The sequence below is a fragment of the Globicephala melas genome, chromosome 6, assembly GCF_963455315.2.
Source record: "Globicephala melas chromosome 6, mGloMel1.2, whole genome shotgun sequence".
NCBI lineage: Eukaryota > Metazoa > Chordata > Mammalia > Artiodactyla > Delphinidae > Globicephala > Globicephala melas.
Genome location: NC_083319.1, coordinates 109874482 through 109899171, shown reverse-complemented (window position 1 = coordinate 109899171; position 24690 = coordinate 109874482). Strand labels below are relative to the sequence as shown.

Here is a 24690-nt window from a genome sequence, read left to right as displayed (position 1 = left end):
TCTGTGCTCCGTTCTTAATTTGAGAGCTGGTGTATTCTACATTGGAAGTATTTGTCATTGTCGGTACTCAGATTTTTCTTTCTTTATAGAATATTTGATATTCGGTGAATTAGGAAGAGTCACTGGGGAATTTTCTGGTCATTCTCAAGACTTCGGCTAGAGTTCTCCTCCACATTCAACTAAAACAGGATTTATTTAAATATACATTTTACCAAAAAGATCACAAGGGCTTTAAAATTGAATAAGTACCCTGTGCATTGCTGGTGGGAATGGAAAATGGTGCAATTGCTCTGGAAGACAGTGTGGTGATTCCTCAAAAAATTGAAAATAGAATTACCGCATGCTCTAGCAATTCCATTTTGGGTGTATATATCCAAAAGAATTGAAAGCAGGGTCTTGTAAAGACATTTGTACACCTATATCCATAGCTGCATTATTCACTATAGCCAGAAGACAGAAACAACCCAAATGCCAATTAACGAATGGATAAAGAGAATGGGATCTATACATACAATGGAATATTATTCATCTTTAAAAAGGAGGGAAACTCTGACACAGGCTACAACATGGGTGAACCTTGAGAACATTATGCTGAGTGAAATAAGCCAATAATAAAAATGACAAATACTGTATAATTCCACTTACATGAGGTCCTAGAGCAGTCACACTCATAGAAACAGAAAGTAGAATGGTGGTTTCCAAGGGCTGGGGAGAGGAGGAAATGGGACTTATTTAACGGTTATAAGAGTTTTAGTTTGCAAGATCAAACAGTCTGTAGCACAACTGCACAACCATTTTGATTATATAATACTTAACACTACTGACTCAGCTGTATACTAAAAATAGTTAAAATGGTAAATTTTATGTTATGTGCATTTCACCACAATTTAAAAAAAAACTAAATAGGTGAAAGGAAGAGGTGATCTAGATGAGCTTAGAGATTATTTTCTCCTATGTCAACACTGATAATTCAACTGATATTTATATAGGGTTTTTATTTAAAAGAGTGCATTATGTGTAATGTTTTTCTAGAATTAAACTATTCTCTAATATTTACAGACTAAAGCCTAACACTACTTTGGCAAAATTCTTAAATATTTACAGGGTCAAATAGTATAACACTGAACCAATGACTTTTCGTAATATTGATGGTAAGACTTCTACATTTGTGCATTTAGACTAAATTATCATGTATGTGGTGCAAATGAAAACTTATAAACTATATGACCTATTCCTTGCAATACACAGGATGTTTAAAATAAAACTACTGAATTATTAAAAAGTAGAAATGTTTCTACAGAAATGTTTCCATTGTATTAAAATGGATCAATCTGTGGTGAGTTCAAAATACTCAGCAAAAATATTTCAAAGAAAAGACCTCTGAGTTGGTTTTTTTTTTGTTTTTTTTTTTTGCGGTACGCAGGCCTCTCACTGTTGTGGCCTCTCCTGCTGCGGAGCACAGGCTCCGGACGCGCAGGCTCAGTGGTCATGGCTCATGGGCCCAGCCGCTCCGTGGCACGTGGGATCTTCCCGGACCGGGGCACGAACCCGTGTCCCCTGCATCGGCAGGCGGACTCTCAACCACTGCGCCACCAGGGAAGCCCTCTTAAGTGTCTTTTAATCTTTAGGATTCTCTTTCCGTTTCTTTTTTCTTCTTCTTCTAATTTATTTGTTGAAGACATCAAGCCATTCGCCCTGGAGAAATCTCTATAGTTTAGATTTTGCTGATTATCTCCCAGATGTGCCATTTCACGTATTCATCAATCCTTTATTTCCTATAAGTTGGTAGTTAGTTCTATAGGCATGACCGAATTCAGATTCAGCACTTTGCTAAGAATGCTTCATAGGCAGTGATGTGTTCCCTCATCAGGAAGCACAGAACAGGTGATCTGGCTCCTTTTGTGATGTTAGCTTGATCCATTAGCTCATTAGGGGTTGTAAAGGGTGACATTCTCTCTCTTCTTTTTTTTAATATTAGCTGGAATATATATGTTGTCTATTTATTTAAGTTTAGTGTCCCAGCTATTTCCCAAATGACTCAAGACGCTTTGTACATTAAAAGAATAGAAAATAAGACATTTGGAAACGGAACTCAGTTGAAATCATAATAGAAGCAATTAGATACAGTTCCAGCAATTCTAATACTTTCTTGGTTGAATTTTTTGTGCTCTAGAGATAATATGAAATGCTTATATTTGAATGCTATGAAGAGGGACCTACTTAGTGTGGTCAACTAGGATGTAAAGAGATTGACAGCTTTCTGGAGTTAACTAGAGACATACATTTCTCCTGTATAAAGAATATAGAAAATGTCTCTACACTGCTAAGCAGACAGTTATCCTTAACACTGCCACTTGGGATTAAAATATACACACGGCCTGTGTCAAGTAGATTGAGAAGTGGAAGAATATCTTACAGTCTCTAACTGTGAAGTACTTCTTGTCACTGTGATAAGACCTCAGATTATCCAGAATACTTAAGAGTATATTCTTGCTGTACAAGGATGAACCAGGAAGGTTTAAGGTATGTATATTTCTGTGTGTTTATAACACATTTCACTTCATCATCAGGTATCACCCACAATAACTAACGTATATTCTATAGGCTCTTAAGGCCATATTCTGCTACATTCTATCTATCAACACCAGCGTATAAACATCAAAGAAATTTCAGCTCTATAATATGTATTTAGATATAGAAACTTGTATCTCCAGATCAGTAGGGTCTCCTGCCCCTCTTGCTCTGTCCTGGAGATTAAATTAGGGGATTCAAAGGAGATAGAAGGAACTTGGCAACAATTCCAGCCGCTGAACCCAGGGCAGCTGTTTGTCCAGCCTTTGGTGAGTCCACCACTTGGGACACCCTGGCCTTGCACTGTAAAACTGATGGTCACTGAGATTCCCTGTCCCCTTGGGAACACTCTCTCAAAGTAGACTAGAAAGCTGTCTAAACTCTGCTGCTGTATTTTTCTGACATAATAAGCATAACTTATTGAACGGATCTAGGTCTCTGATGAACTTAAAGTGCTTCAAGGTCATGATTTTGATATCAGTGACAGTCTTATAGACAGGGAGCTGCAGGAGATTAGACAGATGCTGTCCTGACCAAAGATAAGACCCTGGCCTTTGCCTTTTGACTAAACGTCTGATACATGTCAGCTTTATTTTGACTTGACTCTTGCTTTCCAAAGTGACATGCAGCCCAAAGAAACACCAAAAGACCAACAATTAGGATGGTTTTTAGGAAAAACTAAATACTTGATAGATAATATCTATGCCATAAGTAAAACTTGACGAGAGAAATTACAGAATCGTAGAACTGGAAGGAATATTTAAGATCAACCCATCACGTTCCATAGGTGAGGAAAATTGAAGTGACTTAACCAAAGGCATAGGGCCAGCCAGTAATCGGTCTACAACTCATGTCCTTGGCTCTGGACTAAAAATCACTGAAGGTGACTTTTTAGTGCTTAGTTGCTACCCTAAATACTAAATATAGTGTCAGTTTGTGGCGCGTAAGTGAAATCCCTAGAAAAAAAGGAAAAGTACATTCAGAAAACTGCTACATTTAATGTTCACGGTAGCAAGACACCAAAATTTCACTTGAGTAAAACTCATCATTTCATTATTACCCCCCAGTGATACGATAAACCTTGGGCAGAAATTGTCGTGTTTGAAATTATATTAATTCTTCTAGGTCATCAGGGTACCACTCAGTGGATTTTAACAGTAATATACCCACCGCTAGTCTAGGGCCACCAACTAAAAAAAAAAGTTAATGGTTCTACGGATGTTTCCTAGTCAATAAAAAAATGTCTGCTTTAGGACTTCCCTGGTGGCTCAGTGGTTAAGAATCCACCTGTCAATGCAGGGAACACGGGTTCAAGCCCTGGTCCGGGAAGATCCCACATGCCACAGAACAACTAAGCCCGTGCACCACAACTACTGAGCCTGCGCTCTAGAGCCTGCAAGCCACAACTACTGAGCCCACGTGCCACAACTACTGAGCCTGCGCTCTAGAGCCCATGCTCTGCAACAAGAGAAGCCACCAAAATGAGAAGTCCGTGCACCACAACAAAGAGTAGCCCCCGCTCGCCGCACCTAGAGAAAGCCCCTGCAGCAACGAAGACCCAACACAGCCAAAATAAAGACGTAAATAAATAAATATAAATTTATTTAACAAAATATCTGCTTTATAAAACTACCATACATTCTCGTTATTCTTTAAAATTAGATGAGTTCAAAAGGGATTTTCAAAGATGCTGTACTTGAATTAAAATACAAAATCATGTTGAAAATCATTTGAATAATATTTTAGAAATGAATCTAAAAACTGTTCATACAAAAGAAATGCAAACTGCTTTTAATTTAAAGCCATCTCTACCATCCCCAGGAACTCCCTTGTATGAGAGCCTAATTTGCTAATCAGATGGAAAATACCCGTCTTCATCGTGAGTTATGGTTAATTAGATGTTACAACTGAACTACTAAGAGACAACGGACCCCTCCAAGGGGCAGTCAACTAGAACGTTATTCGGAGGCAAAGCAACCTAATTATTACTGCAAAGTTCAAATTAGAGGAGTTGACTTGAACACTTAATGGACTCACTTTGGGGTCAAACCTCTTGAGATTAGTGAATTCATACCGGACAGTCTTTTTAGTACATTAAAATGGGCTTTGATAAAAGAAAAATACACGGAATCAGAAAGTGTACAGAGAGGGAAAGGCAACATGTAGAGATGCTCCCACCAAGTTCCAGAGAGTTTCCTATAAACTAGAAAGTGTGGAAGCATAAATCCCAAGTTGGGACAATCCCTCACGGGTGACCGACAACCCCCTGCTTCTTGCTTTGGGACACGTGGGAGGCGAATCTCTTCTAGAAAGAAGCACTTTCTCATACGCAGCTCCAGAGAATTAATCTTCCTCTCCCCCAGAAGAGACTCCTGTAGTCCTTAGGGGTCAGAGAGGAAAGCAGTGAACGCGCTCAGATTGTCGAGATGGTACCCACAGTGGTAGTACATTTGACAGAAGAACCGTGAGGTTTAAAGAAAGAGTGAAAAACACTGTTTGGGTGGGTTTAGCAAATGTGCATGATCTATTTTCAGTCCCCTATGACTGTGGGGACACTGCTTCCACAAGACGGTATGTCCTGTGGTCCAAACAACTGATTTACACATAAACTTAGAGAGTGATTCTTGTTGGTATGTTGGTGACATGGAAGGATTTCAATGACTGAATACATTACAGGAATGAGATTATAAAGTTTTCCTAAACATTGATTACCGTGCGAAGTCCTAATAGAACACAGGCCTTTCACAACTGGTACCCACAGAGCCCTCGTACGGATCACCGATCACTTATCATGCCTTTGATAGCACACCTGGACGGCGGGCCTCTGCTTCATTTCCCTAACAAGACAGTAAGCTCCAGGCTCCCTCAGAGGCGGCACTGGGCTGTACAGCCCTTGGGAATCTTCCTTGGAGCTTGCACACAGTGGAGAGGGGAGGAGAGAGCCAAAGGGAGGGGGCACAGCACACCTGGCTCAAAGCAGAGAGAGACATGGGACAGCCAGCCTCCTAGGTGAGACTCTACCACACAGCCATCAACTCACACCAGCTCGTTCATGGCTAGCCAAAAGTGTTTCACTTTAAATTGGCAATAAACGGAAGACGATGAATTATCCAAAGCTCACTGAGAAATATAAAAGTCTATATTTTTCATCTTTCAAACTTAGCATTCTAAGGCATTCCTTCAGCTATTTAGAAATGCTGCTTCTAGGACTTCCCTGGTGGTCCAGTGGTTAAGAATCCATCTTGCAAGGCAGGGGACGCCAGTTCGATCCCTGGTCAGGGAACTAAGATCCCACATGCCACGGGGCAACTAAGCCCACGCGCCACAACTACAGAGCCCATGCGCTCTGGAGCCTGTGAGCCACAACTAGAAAGAAGCCCACGCACCGCCATGACCCACATGCCACAACGAAAGATCCCACATGCCGCAACCAAGACCCTATGCAGCCAGCCAATAAATAAATATTTAAAAAAGAAGAAGAAATGCTGTTTCTCTTCCTAAGTACAAGTGATTTACTGGGGTCTCCAATTATTGGCTTAATAAATGTTTACTGAATGAGCACTGTCAGGTCTGTAGTCCAAAGCTTGACCCTCCTCCACCCTCTAAGAGGACAAAAATTCCCCCCGAGTCAGGTTTAGGGAGTTTGCAGCACCTACTCACATCCTTCATCATCACAGACTTCCCACCCAGGCCTGGCCTGACTCCAAATCCTGTAAACTTTGCACTCTAGAGTCTGATCTGCAGATCTCTGTTCATTACAGGGAAAACAAAATAGAGGGGGGCATATTTTGATCTAAAATATTCTTGTGGAAGACCCCACCAGCATTCTTTTACGGTAAAAATTAGAGTGTGAAATATTTTAACTGACCCACTGGTAAAACATATCTATAGGGCAGTCAAGAAAAATAAAGGAAATTGAGAATTTTTTAATCACTTCACCAATAATCAGAAGCAATAAAAACAAGGATAAGGACGTCCCTGGCGGTCCAGTGGCTGGAACTCCACGCTCCCAATGCAGGGGGTGCGGGTTCGGTCCCTGGTCGGGGAACTAAGATCCCACGTGCCATGTGGCGCACCAAAAAAAAAAAAAAAAGGAATAAGGGTAAACGCTTGCATGCAGAGAAACTCCATTGCAGAGTAATTCTGACATCTGTTAAATTGGAGAGCAGGAAAGAGATCATAAATCCCTCCATGAATCCCTATTGTTACAGATCGTAGGAGGAGACAATAATAATACTGTCCTTGATGCAAACACGCAGAGAAAGTTTGAAAGTGAAACCTACAGAACAAACAGCATGCTAAGATGCTCTTTCAATTAATAGTAGACTATGCTTGTTAGAAGCTCCAGGAGAGCCCGCCTCAAGTTTTACATGCAGGAGACTGAAAGCAGAGATGAGTATATATCCCACAGAAAGAAAGCCACCAAAACACACTTATTTGGCTTGAAAAAAGAACTGAGAGATTAATGCATTTTATCACAGCCAGTAGGAAATGTTTCAGTCTGTAAATAAATTATCTGATTTGATGTTGTTCCCGCTGTTTGTTTTTAATTAGGCAAAGAAACATTTCCAAATTTTTGTTTTCTAATCTTAAAGACCTAAGTCCACGGTGATTACGTAGCATCTCATCTGCCTATCCCTCTTCACATCTAATTTTAACAGCAAATCAGTCACTTTCCACTTCAAATCAGGAGCCATGGGCTGAACTTGCGTGCCAGTTTGCTATTGCCTCACAGGAGGGAAAATCTGTTTGCTTCCTGTTGATTTGAGAGGTATTTTTTTCTCTCCTGTGGTTTTTACATGCAGTATTTTCAACACAGAGAACACTAGGCAAAGCCTTGCCAGAAAGGGCCCTCTTGTTGGCAAGAGCCCATATGCTGGAACGTTCACCTGACTTCACCAGCAGGGACCCAGGGCGGATGCCCACCTGGGTGCAGGCTGGCGAGGCTGCAGTCTGGTGGCCCCTGGTCCACAGAAACCACAAGGTGGAGTGCCAGCGGGTCGGTGTCCAAAGGGCGGCGTTTGCATCCTGTGGAGCATTCTGCAACTTGTAAGGTATAGAGACCTCTAGGCATGAAATCTTACTCGTCTTTCCCCTTGCGATGAAACGAGGAGAAGATGGGCTTCCGCCGGGCTTCACCGTTCACGCTCTCCACACACAGACGCCTGGGGGTAATTCTGCTACAACTAATGTCCTGTGTTCTTTCTGTACCCGTTCTTCTCCCTCCTTCCCAGAACACCTGAAGGAGAAGTTGGAAGAATACATGGCTCGGTTTTCCAAAGTGAGGATTGTTCGCACCAAGAAAAGGGAAGGGCTGATCCGGACCCGACTCCTGGGGGCGTCCATGGCCAGAGGCGAGGTCCTTACGTTCCTGGACTCCCACTGCGAGGTCAACGTCAACTGGCTTCCCCCGCTCCTCAGTGAGTGACCCTCAGCGCCCCGGGGCCTCCGGGGGAGGCGGGGGAGGGTGCCGTGCGCTTCTGTGTCATTCGCCATCGACAAAGGCTAGAGACCCCTTTTACGAGGTTTACAGTGGGAGCGGTGAATTCTATCTTAACTATTGCTGGGACGTATAGGTAACTAGAAAACCACATTGAAATTGACATTTTAGGTAATACCAACTGCAGTCTAACTTAAGGTTTGAAAAGGTTTGATTTCTTTATCTTAGACATTCACTGAGTAAACACTAAAAGGAAAAAGTATTCATTATACTACCTATACGCACAGTATGATTAAAATACACACACAGAGTTTAGCAAGTATTATAGGACTGTTAAGAGATGCGAAAAGTATTCAGCCCCAGAATACAGTTAAACTAAAAGCACACTGACATTTTCCCAGGATTTATAAGGCCATTCTCTTTTCCACTCCTGCACCAGCTTAGCTCCCTAAATATACGACCCCCCCATGATGTTTACACACAATCCCACAAACGCTCAGAGCTGCCGTCCGGGTGATACATCTTAAATGATCACTAGAAGACTATCACTTGAACTGTTAGAAACACAGAAGTCCTGAAAACCACTCAAGCTCGAACACCTGCATGAGGTTCAGTCCAAGCACCAGTATTTTTTTAATTTCACAGTTAAGTCAGAGATCAAGCCTAGTAGTAGCTAAGGAATAAATTGTAAGGCTGAGGGAAAAAGCGTGTTTCTAAAAAGTTCTTGGTGCACACATACTGAGTTCCTTTCTGTTCTTCCACATTTCACTAAATCAACTTTTATTGTAACTATATCCCTGGCCTCGGAGCTAAAGCCAGTTAACAACCTCCTTCACAATAGCTGCCTCAGAATCATTTTCCATTGAGAACCGTGCAGGATTTCAGATAGAAGCAGCAAAGCTCCATTAGTAAACGCTGTGGGGGAAAAAATCAATTGAAATTGTGTTGCATTTGAAACAGGAAATGACCAGCAACTAAGGCTCCAGGGCATCTCAGAGCCACACTCTGCCCCACAGACAACCACCCAGACACCCTCATCGACAGGGATGTTTCTAGGCTCCTAATGGCCAGAGATTCCTCTGAGCTTTTAATTAAAAGTAGCTTGTCCAAGGACCTAGCAATTTAGAGTTTCATCAGCAACCATCAGTTTCCCTTAAACGGAATTTGACCTATACGGTGCTGAATACTCAAGTCAGCACAAGGCCTAATTTACTTATGAACCAAAGCAAGCCCTAAATGCCAATTATCAAGGCTCTGATTGTTCATATGCACCTAACAAAAAAAAAAAAAAAGGAAAAAAGAAGGAAAAGACAGAGAAGCCCACTTTTTCTCATTGAAGCATTTCATTTCCTGTAGGCCTGATGGGTAAGAAATGATTCACGCTCAGGACCACTATCTTTTTTTATTTTCCTCTATCAATGTCTTGACACATCCTCCAAAACGGAAAAAAAAAAAAAAAAAAAAAGGTGGAGCCACACAGTTTTTTGGTTCATTTTTCACCTTGGGATTTTACCTGAATTTCAATTTCCCATTAAGAGTCTGTTTGTTTGATCCCTGGAAATTGAAATGTAGGCATAAGCCTTAGATGAAAAATTAGTCATGCTACTCTCACCCCGAGCTGGTGCTGCTGGATGAGAGCTGAGAGGAAATTTGAAGGGAAAGTTGACAGTTTAACAGACTAATTCTCTTCGGGTCACCTTGAGACTCCTTGTTGGTCAAGGAACTTGCAAATCAACCTGATTCTGAATTTGACTGAAGAAAGTCACTGAAACCTTAATACTCAAATACCTGCAGAGGTGATAGAAGAAATATTTTGGACACAGTAATGATGGTCTCCTCTGTCAAAGACATCTATGGGGGGATGCCACTTAAAGACTAAAGCCCACTGCAAGGCTTGCCCAGGTGAAAACAACGCCCACAGAGCTCTTGGTGGGATTAACTTACGGAGTGAATGAATGAATGAAAGAGAAAGAAAGAAGAGAGGGAAGGAAGGAAGGAAGGAAGGAAGGAAGGAAGGAAGGAAGGAAGGAAGGAAGGAAGGAAGGAAGGGAGAGGGAGAGGGGGAGAGAGAGAGAGAGAGAGAGAGAGAAAGAAAGAAAGAAAGAGAAAGAAAGAAAAAAAGAAAGAGAAAGGAAGGAAGGCAGGAAGGGAGAGAGAGAGAGAAAGAAAGAAGAAAGAAAGAAAGAAAGAGAGAGAAAGAAAGAAAGAAAGAAGGAAGGAAGGAAGGAAGGAAGGAAGGAAGGAAGGAAGGAAAGGGGAAAAAAAGAAAGGGAGAGAGAAAGGTAGATCTGGGGGGAGATCTTCCATAGGATTCTGTGGTCTCCATGCCCTGCCTTATCAGTGTCTTCAGAATAATGATGCTGAAATAGCCAAACCTCATTATTTCTAAATTATGTCTTTTCTTTTTTAAAGATACTTAAATGTATTTTATTCCACACGCCACATCCAAAGGTCTTCCAAAGAACCAGAAAGCAGGTGTTTGCACTTAAAAGTTCTGCCTGTCTGACACTATTAGTTTGTTGTAGTAAATACTGAAGAAATGCACATTGTTGGGAAGACAACACTTCACATGTAGCTGTTCTAGGTCAGCCAAAGTACCTGTACATGCCCTTCCCAGCACTGGCTGTTCAGGTCTCACATAATAACATCTACAAGGGAGGAGCTGGAGGTACAACTGGAAAATAAGTCTCCTTTCTGCCTCAGAGAAGCACCATGGCCAACTGGAAAGACCCCAGACTTTAGCACAGGACCATTAAGCAGGGATTGCATCCTAATTCTTGCCGCCAAAAGATGAGCGACCTTGGACAAGTTATTTAATTTCTCTGAGCTCAGTTTCTCATGTGTAAACTTGGAATGATGATAAGAACAACCTCACTGGGTTGCTAGGAGGGTTAGGAACAGCCTGAGTATACTTAGTAGTTGCTCAAGAATTGAACAGTAGCAGGAATAGCAGCGGTAGAATCAGGCCATCTAACGTATTTTCAGCTATGATGAGAGAAGATAAAAATGTATAGCTTTGATAAACAGAGTCTATGTTAAAGAACAGTAGCAAAATAGGACTTGGCAACATCTCTGGTAAGCCTGAGGGCAAAGAATTCTGTGTATAATCTGCCAGCATTTGGGGGGCGGTGGAGGGACAGCCATCATGGCCATTGTAAGATGAGATGCTAAAAAAAACCCATGAAGTTAAATATTTACATTTTGGAACCTCCAGAAAGCAAGCCAGTATTTTCTCAGCAGGCTCTAGCTGTATGCTTGAAGGAACACGAGGACTGTTTATACTCCACGCATGTTGGGTGCACTGTAAAATGACAGATTGGGGACGGGTCAGAGCAAAACTGTGACAGAGGGAGAGCTAAACGCTCTTCTCCAGGTATCTCTGGGACATCACTTTCTTCGAGGAGGATACCACAACACTAACTGCACCTAATCACTGTCCCATCACGTTAAGCCCAGCATTCAAGCAGAGATTCCGCAAAGTGCTCTGAAGGCGACAGGGAACCAGACCGCGAGCACGACGCGTTAGGAAGGGTTTCTCTTGGCAGAAAAATGAGAGATGACCTGGGCAGGCCATCTCCTAGTGTCCATCTCCTAGTGTCATTTCCTATTCCGTGCTTTCATTTTTCAGACCAAATTGCACTCAACCACAAAACCATCGTGTGCCCCATGATCGATGTCATTGACCACAATCACTTTGGGTACGAGGCCCAGGCCGGGGATGCCATGCGCGGCGCCTTCGACTGGGAAATGTACTACAAGAGGATTCCCATCCCTCCAGAGCTGCAGAGGGCGGATCCCAGCGACCCTTTTGAGTGAGTAGCAGCTGAGGGAGGGTCCAAGGGAGAAGGGGCAGCTAACTCAGGCGTGTCAGCTGCAGACCCATCTCTAATGAAATGGAATCAAACGGGTGGCAAAAGTATGCAAAACACTGGGGAAAGGTCAGACCTACAAGTTGTGTAAAATAACAAGCTGTGCCGAGTACATTCTTGGACTTTCTGAGTGTGAGAGGGCGTGTGCGGTATGAGAATCAGTAAAGGCAAAGTTCACAGCAAATGCACGGAAAAGGGATGCAGTCCCTTTCGGCCATTCTCTTAGAGGTTCTTTCCTCATTTTCAGTTCCCTCTGTTCTTTCTGCTTTTCCCTAAAGGATTATTTAAATGAACTATTTTACTTTTCTTCATTAGGGAACGATATAAAATATGAACCAGTATTTAGGCCTAGGTTCCATGCCCTGCTGGGAATTGCTTCTTTATAAAGGAGGGCCATGTTTCGGACGAGCAGCTGCTCCCAGAACTTAAACTTGGGGAATTCAATCAAATGACAGACCCAGAGTAGATGATCTTTGATAATATTGCCCCCAGTTTAGTTCTATACAGATATAAGCTTACAGTAATCTATTGATTTCTACAAAGCTGAATTCTTCCTTTCCAGTGTGGACAGGAGAACTGTCTATGTCAAGAAAAAGAAAAAAATATGGCTCAGCCTGACAAACTATTAGGACCATTAATGGTTAATGGTGAACTTTTTCCAAAAGTTACCCAGAGATTGCCCAAGGCATGCTATTATCTATTCCTCATACTTCACCCTTTTGATATCCTTAAAACATTTATAACTTTAAAACTATTATATTTTTTCTTAGTACAAAAGAAGTGTCTAGATCAAGGCTTGGCACACTCTCTAAGATTCTATTTAATATGTATTAAAATCAATACTGTTTTTTCTAATATTTTATTTTTTATTGATGTATAGTTACTGTACAATATATATGTTACAGGTATACAATATAGCGATTCACAATTTTTAAGGATTATACTTCATTTATAGTTACTATAAAATATTGGCTAGATTCCCTGTGTTGTACAATATATCCTTGTAGCTTATTTTATACCTAATAGTTTATACGTCTTAATCCCCTACCCCTGTATTGCCCCTCCCCCCTTCCCTGTCCCCACTGGTAACCACTAGTTTGTTCTCTATACCTGAGAGTCTGTTTCTTCTTTGTTATAGTCACCAGTTTGTTGTATTTTTTAGGCTCCACATATAAGTGACATCATACAGTATTTGTCATTCTCTGTCTGACTTATTTCACTTAGCATAACATCCTCCAAGTTCATCCATGTTGCTGCAAATGGCAAGCTTTCATTCTTTTATATGGTTGAGTAGTATTCCATTGTATATATATATCATGGATGTATCTTCCGTGTCCATTCATCTATTGATGGACACTTACATTGCTTCCATATCTTGGCTATTACAACTAATGCTGCTGTGAACACTGGGGTGCATGGACCTTTTCAAATTAGTGTTTTGGGGTGTTTTTTCGGATATATACGCAGGAGTGGAATTGCCAGGTCATATGGTATTTCTATGTTTAGTTTTCTGAGAAGCCTCCACGCTGTTTTCCACAGTGGCTGCACCAATTTACATTCCCACCGACAGTGTATGAGGGTTTCCTTTTCTCCACATCCTTGCCAACATTTGTTATTTGGGGTGTTTTTTGATGATGGCCATTCTGTCGGGTGTGAGGTGATATCTCATTGTGGTTTTGATGTGCATTTCCCTGGTAATTAGTGATACTGAACATCTTTTCATGAGCCTCTTGGCCACCTGCATGTCCTCTGTGGAGAAATGTTTATTCAGGTCTTCTGCCCATTTTTTTAATTGGGTTGTTTGCTTTTTTGATGTTGATTTGTATGATTCTCTAACACCATATACAAAAAGAAATGGATTAAAGACCTAAATGTAAGACCAGATACTACAAAAGTCCTAGAGGAAAACATAGGCAGAACACCCTTTGATATAAATCACAGTAATATTTCTTTGGATCCATCTCCTAAAGCAAAGGACATAAAAGCAAAAATAAACAACTGGGACCTAATTAAACTTAAAAGCTTTTGCACAGCAAAGGAAACCATGAACAAAACGAAAAGACAACCTACAGAATGGGAGAAAATATTTGCAAATGATATGACCAATAAGGGGTCAATATCCAAAATATATAAACAGCTCATACAATTCAACAACAACAAAAATCAATACTGTCTATTCATGAATAACACGGGCTATAAAAGTTTACAGTAGAGAAACTCCCAAGTGCAAAAATTACTTCAGTGACTCACTTTAAATTACAGTAAACATCTGATAAACATCAGGAAAATGTTTCTTCCGATTCTATTCTCTAAGAAGATAAACTCTTGGGAAAGCAAAGGGGATTTCAAAAGACATTAGCCTGATAAAAACGAAGGGAAATCATTTCTTTTGTAATAAGCGCACTCATTAAGTATCCAGAATTTCTGAAAGAGGCCTCTTCAGACGCGTAAATTCCTGGAGAGTTTTTGAGAAGAAATGATGAAGCCCATTGTTACTCTTCCAAATACTTCAGCCAAGATTTAAAGGAGATTGAAAACCACCAGGGAAGTTTTTTAGTAATCCAGGGGAAGGAGTTTCTAGTAAGCGTGTGATGTGGGCCCAGCTGAGAGATGATCTTTAGACATCTCTGAAGGTAACCATCTGAAAGTCTTGGCAAAGGGGCGTAGGGTGGGATTTAAAGTCAGGTGGGTGTCGAGAGGATACAGAAGGACCCTAAACACGGTGGATCTGTTATTACATGCCAGCTGATGGCAGAATAGCCATGGTCCTGTAGCTACTATTCAAGTTTGCCATGTTGGAGAGCAAGGATTCATCCATGATAACTTTTCCAGTAAGTACTGTAAGCGTGACTGGATTATAACGACCTTCTACTTTACTTCCACTGTAACAGTGGGGCCCCTGCTTTCTGAAGATGTGGGATCAAAATGCTACCAAAGGAATTTCAAATGGTGAAAATTCCAGAAATATTCTCGGTCCCTGCACTGACAGTTGAAATTTTTTTCAGGCAGACCCCAGCTATGGCTATCAGAGTATCGGCCACCTTGCTTAACCCCAGAGCTGGCAGAGGTGCTAACTTTCAGAATTAAATTACCTCTTGTTCCTCTCACCTACTTAGGTGGTTGCTATCCTGTCAACAATGGCATTCTGTCCAGTACGACTGCCTTTCTGTTTTAAGTCCCTTTGATTCCTAGGAAGGCAGACACTTTAGCCTTTTGTAAAAAATGTAGCTTCCAGGGGGTGTCCACTTTGATCTTCGAAACTGCATTTGCCTTCCTGATAATAAAAGAATGCTTAGTTACCCAAGTGGCTCTGAGCAGTGTGTCAGCAATTCCATTATCTCAGCGGCCACCTGAATGCGCGCATAAACAGACGTGCTTTCAGCGAAAACTTGCTTCTCTAGATGTAAAGCTTTAAGATACACAGAACGAACGTGGTCTACGTATACATCTCTCAAGCCTTGCATGTTTTCCACTGGTAGCTATGAGAATTTCCTCGGGGGTGGGGTGGTAGGGGGAGAGTAGGCAGAAAAGTCGGGAAGAAAGGAACTACAGAGTAACATGGAAATGTATTGCAAATTCCAGGACCTTTCTGACAATATATATGCAAAGATTGTGTTTCTGTAGCAAGTTGATCAAATGTCCTGAATGACAAGACCTGAATTCTCCCATTGATTCTACCATTGTTGGAGTTTTCTCCAACTAATGACTCCAGTAGTGTTTTTCAACCTGGAAATCCTGTGAAATTAGAGGGACATGAACAGTATTTAACAATTAAGGAACTGAATTGAAAATTTCAGAGTATTATACGGGTATGTAAGTATAGCTATTGTTTCTCAGCTATTTGATTTCAGTTATAATGCATATATGATCCCAGGTCATGATATAAATGGTGTTTCTTAACATAGGTTACACAGTCAGAAGAGTTCAAAATCTATCAACTTCCTAAACTGGGAATCAAAACCTTCATCAACCTGACTAGGAAGGAAAAGAAAAACTCATAGACAACTTTGACCTCTAAGGAAAAAATTACTTACATGTGCAAAGAGATCTAGTTTTCAGACAAACCACTCCTAGAATATGAGAGACAGTGCAGTATCCACAGTTCAGATTATCTGGAACAGTGACAATTCTGATCAGATTGGATATATTTGGTAACTATTCTTGTCTTTTGAAAAAAAAATGAACTATTCTCCTTCACCGGTAGCTTATAACCATGGCATAATGCTCTTAGAAAATTCTTGGTATTCACAGCTTTTAGCAGGTTTCCTTATTCCTGGTTTATTTCTAGTGCAGGGCACTTGGGAATTGAAGTCTTTTCTGTGTGACAAAACATAATATGCTCCTTTAGTCATGATGAGAAAGGGGAAGATATTCCTTTGCTTTCTGACCACTAACTTATTTCTTCAACCTTATCTCGGCATCTGAAAGTTTAGAGAGAACCAGCAAGAATTATCTTATCCAACTTCCCTTTAATGCAAGCACCCCCTAGACAGCATCCAACACAGATGACCAGCCTCCTCCTTTTTTTTTTTTTAGTGAAGTAGAGTTGATTTGCAGTGTTGTGCTAATTTCTGCTGTACAGCTAAGTGACTCCGTTCTACACATATATACATTCTTTTTTTATATTGTTTTCCATTATGGTTTACCCCAGGAGATTGGATATAGCTCCCTGTGCTATACAGTAGAACCTTGTGGTTTATCCATTCTAAATGTAACAGTTTGAATCTACTAACCCCAAACTCCCAGTCCATCCCTCTCCCACCCACCCATCCCCTCCCGCTTGGCAACCATGAGTCTGTTCTCTATGTCTGCGAGTCTGTTTCTGTTTTGTAGATAGGTTCATTTGCGCCATATTTTAGATTCCACATATAAGTGATATCCTGTGGTATCTGTCTTCCTCTTTCTGGCTTACTTCACTTCGTATGATCATCTCTAGTTGCATCCATGTTGGGCCACCTTCCTCTTGAACTCATCAGGGAAGTCATATTTGCTACCTCAAAACACTGTCCCTTCCACTAGACTGGTTGACAGGAACATTTTCCGGTGGATTAAGAAACTTCTACCTTCCTCATCCCAAATTGTCCTACTTGAAACACAAGGAATGTCTAAATTCCTCTTCAATGACAGAGCTGTTAAAAATCTTTGAAAACAGCTACCATGCCTGGCCCTCTGAAGGCAGAAAAAAGAAACTTGTTTCTTCTCCATGCTAAATATCTCCAGTTCTACCTTCATAATCTCCAGGTCCTCCAGAATCCTTGGAAGTTCAAGCTGATTGATGGAAATGCTCGATTTCTGTAAATTCACATGAATGCTGCAGTTTCATCCACGCTTCTCCAACTTGTTCACAAGGATAATGTGAAATATACCACCCAACATGTCAGGTACTCAGGCCCTAATATATGAGTCTGTCAACCTTAAAAACAAAGTTAATTTCTGGAGAATTTGCACTGGTTTCTAGAGATCATGCTTCCTTGTGCTAAGTACTCACAGTCAATTCAGCAGTTTTTCAATTTTGCAATTTTGCTGTGTATTTCAGAATCTGCCTCTATTCTGTCTTTCAGCTGTGGAGAGATTACTTTTAGTCTGCCCGTCTTCTGCAAATAGACCTCCAACAATTCCCCAAAGGCTTCTAAAACATAGAGTTTTAATCATCATGGATGAAATTCTTGTATACCATCATTAGCCAGGACTGAGATTCTCTATTTTCCACTTTTATATACCATCAATTTCCAAAATTAAAAAAATAAAGGTATCTGCACTTGGGGGTGAAAAAGCCTCATAGGATACAAATGTCCATTTATTCTCTCAGACACCCCTACATCCACAGACACATCAGTTTGAATTCAGTGCTGTTACCTAGCCTAGAAATATCTCAGGGCATGGATAGCAATAGCCATGACCCTTTGGCAGGCATCTCAAGGTTGGAACTTCAAATACTGAACATCTCCTGAGATGTAAGCACCAAATGTAGACTCTTTTGGGCTGGTTCTGCAGTCCAGCACTGTGAAGCTAAGCCCATGTTCAAAGGGATAAGATTCTCCCTGTCCGTTACGGAGAGCTGTATCCCTGTGACATGAAAGTAAGATGCCGGGCTTCCCTGGTGGCGTAGTTGAGAGTCTGCCTGCCAATTCAGGGGACACGGGTTCGGGCCCTGGTCTGGGAAGATCCCACATGCCGCGGAGCGGCTGGGCCCGTGAGCCATGGCCGCTGAGCCTGCACATCTGGAGCCTGTGCTCCGCAACGGGAGAGGCCGCGATAGTGAGAGGCCCACACACCGCGATGAAGAGTGGCCCCCACTTGCCGCAACTAGAGAAAGCCCTCGCACAGAAACGAAGACCCAACACAGCCATAAATAAATAAAATTTAAAAAAAAAGTACAGGTTTTAATTAAAAAAAAAAAAAAGTAAGATGCCTTCTAAAAAGATTTACTGACAGGATCTTCCTTTATTCTTCCAAGGGACAGAGTGCAGATCCCCGGAAACTTGCTAACTATCTTTCCTATACAGGAGTGTCATAAAGTATGAATGCCGACACAATGTGAAAGGCAGTAACCCTTGGGTAACAAATACAATGTTGTGCTAAATTTTAGAATTGAATCAGAAAAAAATGTGCCAATAAGCATAAGTTTATCAAGCTAGAAGAAACCTTAAAGACAATTCCACCTCTCATTTATTTATTAAATTGAAGTATAGCTGATGTACAGTACTGTATAATTTACAGGCATACAATATAGTGATTCACAATTTTTAAAGGTTATACTCCAATGACAGTTATCATAAAATACGGAGTAGATTCCCTGTGTTGTACAATATATCCTTATAGCTTATTTTATACCTAATAGTGTGTACCTCTTAACCCCTTATCCCCATATTGCCCATCTCCTCTCTCCCCACTGGTAAGCACTAGTTACTCTATATCTGTGGTCTGCTTCTTTTTTGTTATATTCACTAGTTTACTGTAGTTTTTAGATTCCACATATAGGTGATATCATACAGTATTTGTCTTCCTGTGTCTGACTTATTTCACTTAGCCTAACATCCTCCATGTTCATCCATGTTGCTACAAATGGCAAAATTTCATCTTTTTTCATAGCTGAGTAGTATTCCACTGTGTATATATACCACATCTTCTTTATCCATTCGTCTGTTGATGGACACTTAGGTTGCTTCCATGTCTTGGCGACTGTAAATAATGCTGTTGTGAACATTGGGATGCATGTATCTTTTTGAATTAGTGTCTTTGTTTTTTTCAGATATATACTCAGGAGTGGAATTGCTGGGTCATATGGTAGTTCTATTTTTTGTTTTTGGAGAAATCTCCATACTGTTTTCCACAGTGGCTGCATCAATGTACATTCCCCCCAACAGTGTATGAGGGTTCCCTTTTCTTCACATCCTCACCAACATTTGTAAACTCAAAATGGATTAAAGACCTAAATGTAAGACCGGATATTATAAAACTCCTAGAGGAAAACATAGGCTGAACACCCTTTGATATAAATCGCAACAATATTTCTTTGCATCCATCTCCAAAAGCAAAGGAAATAAAATAAAAAATAAACAAATGGGACCTAATGAAACTTAAAAGCTTTTTGCACAGCAAAGGAAACCATCAACAAAATGGAAAGACAACCTACTGAATGGGGGAAAATATTTGCAATATGACTGATAAGGGATTAATATCCAACATATATAAACAGCTCATACAACTCAATACAGAAACAAACCACCTGATTAAAATATGGGCAGAAGAACTGAATAGACATTTTTCCAAAGAAGACATACAGATGGCCATCAAGCACGTGAAAAGTGCTCAACATCGTTAATCATCATGGCAATGCAAATCCAAACCACAATGAGATATCATCACATACCTGTCAGAATGGCTATCATCAAAAAGAACACCTCTTGTTTTTACAGAAGAAGAAATCTAGACTAGAGTCTATGTGACTTATCCAGTGTCACAACTGATAAATTTAACAGCTACTGCTAGAATCTGGGCTTGCTGACTTCCCATTCTGTGCTGCATTCTTTCATCCACACCACGGTGGTGGGGAGAAAATTTAGAGTTGTTAAGTGCCCATTACTATGTGTCAGGTGCTGGGGAGGAAATCTCCATGTATTGCGAATTCACTTAATCCTCATCTCAAGTCTATGAAATAAATAATAGCATCTGTGTTTTTACAAATAAGGTAATTCAGGCTCAAGAGATAATTTTCTAAAGTTTATGTAAGAAACTGGAATAAGGACCCAGATGTAAGGATTCATACTATTCCATGGAAATTTCCACCTCCCTCTCTGCTCAGAGACGAAACATTCTGTAGTGCTTCAGGGATAATCAAACAGAAGAAAACATTTTCAGAGAAAACAGTGACTTCCTCTTCAAACAGCAGTGCCTGTAGGCAAATGACCACCACAGAACTGAAAGCGTCACTGGCCATCACCAATCCTCTCACAAGTCTTTTCTCCAGATGTGTTCGACACTGAGTTAAACAGAATGATACCAGGTCGCCTCAACCAGATGGGCTGTGGCTGCACAAGGCTGCCCAGTGGAGGGGTCTGAGCAAGGCTGAGAGTTGGCCGGCCCTCTGCTCGGAAGGCCAGGGGCCCACGCTTGGGCTGCCCAGCAGAGAGCTAGAGGGGATCGTTCTCCTTGGTGGGCACTGTAGCTTTGCCTTATTAATGCAGAGCAGAGAGCAACAGACTTCAGTCAAGTCACTTGCTGCCCAGAATGAGCAACTAGCTTTAGTCAGCACCTTATTGATTGCATTGTTTGACATTCAAAATTGTAACATCCTACTTGGGTAAATTCCCGGTGGGGACTGAGCTGTACCTTAATTTACTTAGAATTTGGAAGTAAAGATACTCACTTTTGCTCTTTTCACATGAGTTTTGACCCAATATTGCCCATCCTGAATTTAATCAAGATTAGTGAGGAACAGGCTCCCCATGTGGAAAAGGAGACTGGACGGGTCTCTCCACTTTCACCTCTGAGTTGCACCAGGCATTGTTCGCCTTCTCCTTTTTTTTCCGTTGGGTTACCTGTAAACCCTGGAATATCCATTTGGTAGGTGGGAGAATTTTATTCATATTCTACTTCTCAAGCTAAGTCAATACACCTCACAGACTTTGCTGTGACCTTCAAGCAATTGCTTCCAAACGTTGCCCCCTTTTCCCTCAAAAAACCCAAAATGATGCAAACAAGCTACCACAGTATCAGCTGCCTCAACCTCAATCTTCAAACACATAATTCTCTGTGATTAAGGTTTCGAAACTGTAGTCTCAAACTTTGGAGGGGATTAGGTTAGAGAGCAAGATGGATGGACCCAGAGATGGTCATACTGAGTGAAGTAAGTCAGACAGAGAAAGACAAATAACATAGGATACCACTTCTATGTGGAATCTAAAAAACTGGTGCAAATGGACTTATTTACAAAACAGAAATAGAGTCACAGATGTAGGAAACAAACATAGGGTTCCCAAAGGGGGAAGCGGGGGAGGGACAAATTGGAATTGATATATACACACTACTCTATATAAAACAGATAACTATTTTATTTATTTATTTTTATATTTATTTTTGGCTGTGTTGGGTCTTCGTTTCTGTGCGAGGGCTTTCTCTAGTTGCAGGGCTTTCTCTAGTTGCGGCAAGTGTGGGCCACTCTTCATCATGGTGCGCGGGCCTCTCACTATCACAGCCTCTCTTGTTGCGGAGCACAGGCTCCGTACGCGCAGGCTCAGTAGTTGTGGCTCACAGGCCTAGTTGCTCTGCGGCATGTGGGATCTTCCCAGACCAGGGCTCGAACCTGTGTCCCCTCCATTGGCAGGCAGATCCTCAACCACTGCGCCACCAGGGAAGCCCAAAATAGATAACTAATAAGGACCTACTGTATGGCACAGGGAACTCTACTCAGTACTCTGTAATAACCTATATGGGAAAAGAATCAAAAAAGAATAGATACATATACATGTATAACTGAATCACTCTGCTGTACACCTGAAACTAACACAACATTGTAAATCAACTATACTCCATTAAAAAATTTAAAAAAGGGCTTCCCTGGTGGCGCAGTGGTTGAGAGTCCGCCTGCTGATGCAGGGAACACGGGTTCGTGCCCGGGTCCGGGAAGATCCCACATGCCGCGGAGAGGCTGGGCCCGTGAGCCATGGCCGCTGGGCCTGCGCGTCCGGAGCCTGTGCTCTGCAACGGGAGAGGCCACAACAGTGAGAGGCCCGTGTACCGCAAAAAAGAAAAAAAAAAAAAAATTTTAAAAAAAGAAAAGAAAATACATTCATCAGTTTAGCCTAGCGATGAGTTCCAGGAGAGTGAAATAGGACTTCAGCTCTCCAAAACCTCAACCACTGTTCTTGCATGACCTTTGAATGATTCCAGAAGTCCTTCCATTAATCTGACCAAATAACCTATTTCATTAAGCCCATGTAGTATGTAACGTAAAATCTAACATTTGTAAAGCACTTCTCTACATTTTACCTAATTGACTCCTTGTAATAACCCTTTGGCGTAGGTAAAGGAGCTATTGTTATTTCTCCAGTTTTGCAAATAAAGTGAGAACCAGAGAAATGAGCTCACTACCAAGAGGCAAAACCAGGACTCAAATCAATGTCTTCATTCATTCAGATTTCAAATCTTAGAGTTAATCAGTAATCTCATAGGCATCAAATCAATGCTTTCTTTCATTCATTCGGACTTCAACTCCTCGGGTCAACTGATACTTTTCGTTTCCTCCCCCTTGAAGAGACACTTTGGCACCCATGAAGTGCAGTGGTTTTTATCAGTGAAGGTTTCGTGGCAGCTCTGTAAGGAGAGCAGGAGAGGGGAGAGATTGCCTTGCTTCCCACACTGTCTTATCTGAAGCTGAACTGTCTTATCTGACCAGCTTAACCGGAGCCGGTAGGTTGAAAATGTCAGCTTTCAGTTTCTTCCTAATGAAGGGAAATGTCAACAATGACAGCTGCTGGTCTGTCTCTAACAAGACCTAATTCAATATTTGACAATCACAAAAGGACAAAATGTTTCAGGAAAAATACTGTCAAATTTCTAAGTGGTGTCCTACTCTACAGAGGGTAAGAATCAAGGAACAGAAATGTCTCAGGGTCTTAAAAACGAATCAAAACATCGAATAAAATCACTCTCCCTTGAAAGCCCAGAATGAAACCCCATGGAAGAGTTTTTTAAGGTCACCTTAAAGGCTGTAATATGGGCAGAGGTGTTAGAAAGCAAAATTGGTAATGATCCATCTGTCCCCATGAACACCCCTGCCCATTGCTCCCTCTCTGGGCTGTTTGGCTATCCCAGTCCTAGGTCTCGGGGAGAATCGCCACCTGATAAACAATTCACACCAAGGGCCTGTGATGAGCCTTTTCCCTGGTCAGGACTTCTTTCTCCCTCTGCAGGGGGAGTGATCTTTACCCCAGCAAGATGCTCCCTATGAATTTCTCCTTTTTCCAGCATCCAGGATAACGTTAACAGAATTAATTCCTGAATGAACAGTCACTGCCTTTATTCTACCTGTGCTGCCCTTCTCTTCTTTTCTCTGTCCTGCTCTCTGGAGGTCTCTGGGTTCCTGAGGTGGCCGTGGCTTTGATGCCCCCTTTCTGATTTCTGACCATGAGGCTGGACTTCTAAACCTGTTTCTGCCACCACTCCCTTTAGGGTCACTCCATCACAGGAGACCTGGTAGACCATGCTATTATGAAAGGAGATGAGACCTATTCCTGCAGGCTGAGATAGATTCTTGTCCCTGTTCACCAGTCACTCAGGACTGCGGTCCCGGTGGAATTCAGAAACACCCTCACCGTGACTTTTGTCCTACGGAGCTCCCGTCCTTGTTTCTTCGGTACAGTACGTCCCCTACATACGAACAAGTTCCATTCCAAGAGCACGTTCTTAAGTCCGATTTGTTCATAAGTCCAACAAAGTTAGCCTAGGTGCCCAACTAACAGAATCGGCTGTATAGTACTGTACTGTACTAGGTTTATAATACTTTTCACACAAATAATACATAAAAAACATCTTTTTGCCTCGCTCTGCTCTCTCAATTATCTTCACTTTTGTTTCCATCATTATCTCTTGGTGCCTCTCAGCAGTACCAGGTACCTCACCGCTGCTTTTACACTTGCTTCTGGACACCCTGGGCTTGAAAATAAAGATACTGTACTACTGTACTCTACAGAGTACTGTAAAGTACACAAAAGCACAACCAGTTGTAGAGGACGCACGCACATGACAATGTACGCCGGACACGTGAACTAACTTCCGTATTTGGACACGCGAGCGCACGTTCGCATCTTTGAAAGTTCGCAGCTTGAAGGGTCGTGTGTAGGGGACTTGCTGTAATATCTCGTCTTGAACCTTGGACTCGGACTCTCATTCCTGGTCTCGCAGGTTAGTTAGCTTCTCCATAGCCAGGCTGCACACTGAACCCTGCACCCCAGGCTCCCCTGGGCAGAATCAGCCCATCACCTCTCCACCGCCAGGGCCATCCAGTACTTACCGATAAACCTGCACCCCTTAAGACTTAGCAATGGCTTCTGACGTACTGAAGAACTGTGGAATTCACAGACGGACTGTTGACTTTTATTGTCCATTTACCTGTTCTTTCGACCGTTAACCGCTTTGCTCTGCTTCTCAGACCGCTGTCCTGAGTCCCTCTTTCTGTCTCATGTGTGATGACTGTTTTCTGTGTCCTTCCCCCAACCCCGAGATGTGCCTTGATTCCACATACACTCACTCCTTGTCTGGACTCCTGTATGGGTTCTGTGCCCCAGGATATAATCACACGGAGTTCCA

General features: G+C 41.7%; 1 protein-coding gene across 3 annotated transcripts in view; it reads left to right on the top strand.

Moving 5' to 3' along the window:
- GALNTL6 (polypeptide N-acetylgalactosaminyltransferase like 6) overlaps nt 1-24690 on the top strand; it is a 1150777-nt gene that overhangs the window by 943610 nt on the left and 182477 nt on the right. For all 3 annotated transcript variants that reach the window (XR_009564434.1, XM_030879235.2, XM_060301350.1), the window contains 2 exons: nt 7806-7991; nt 11640-11823. Coding sequence is in view for 2 of the 3 variants with exons in the window: in XM_030879235.2 (XP_030735095.1) it covers nt 7806-7991; nt 11640-11823 (370 nt within the window). In the remaining variant the exon portion in view is untranslated. The remainder of the gene's footprint in view (nt 1-7805; nt 7992-11639; nt 11824-24690) is intronic.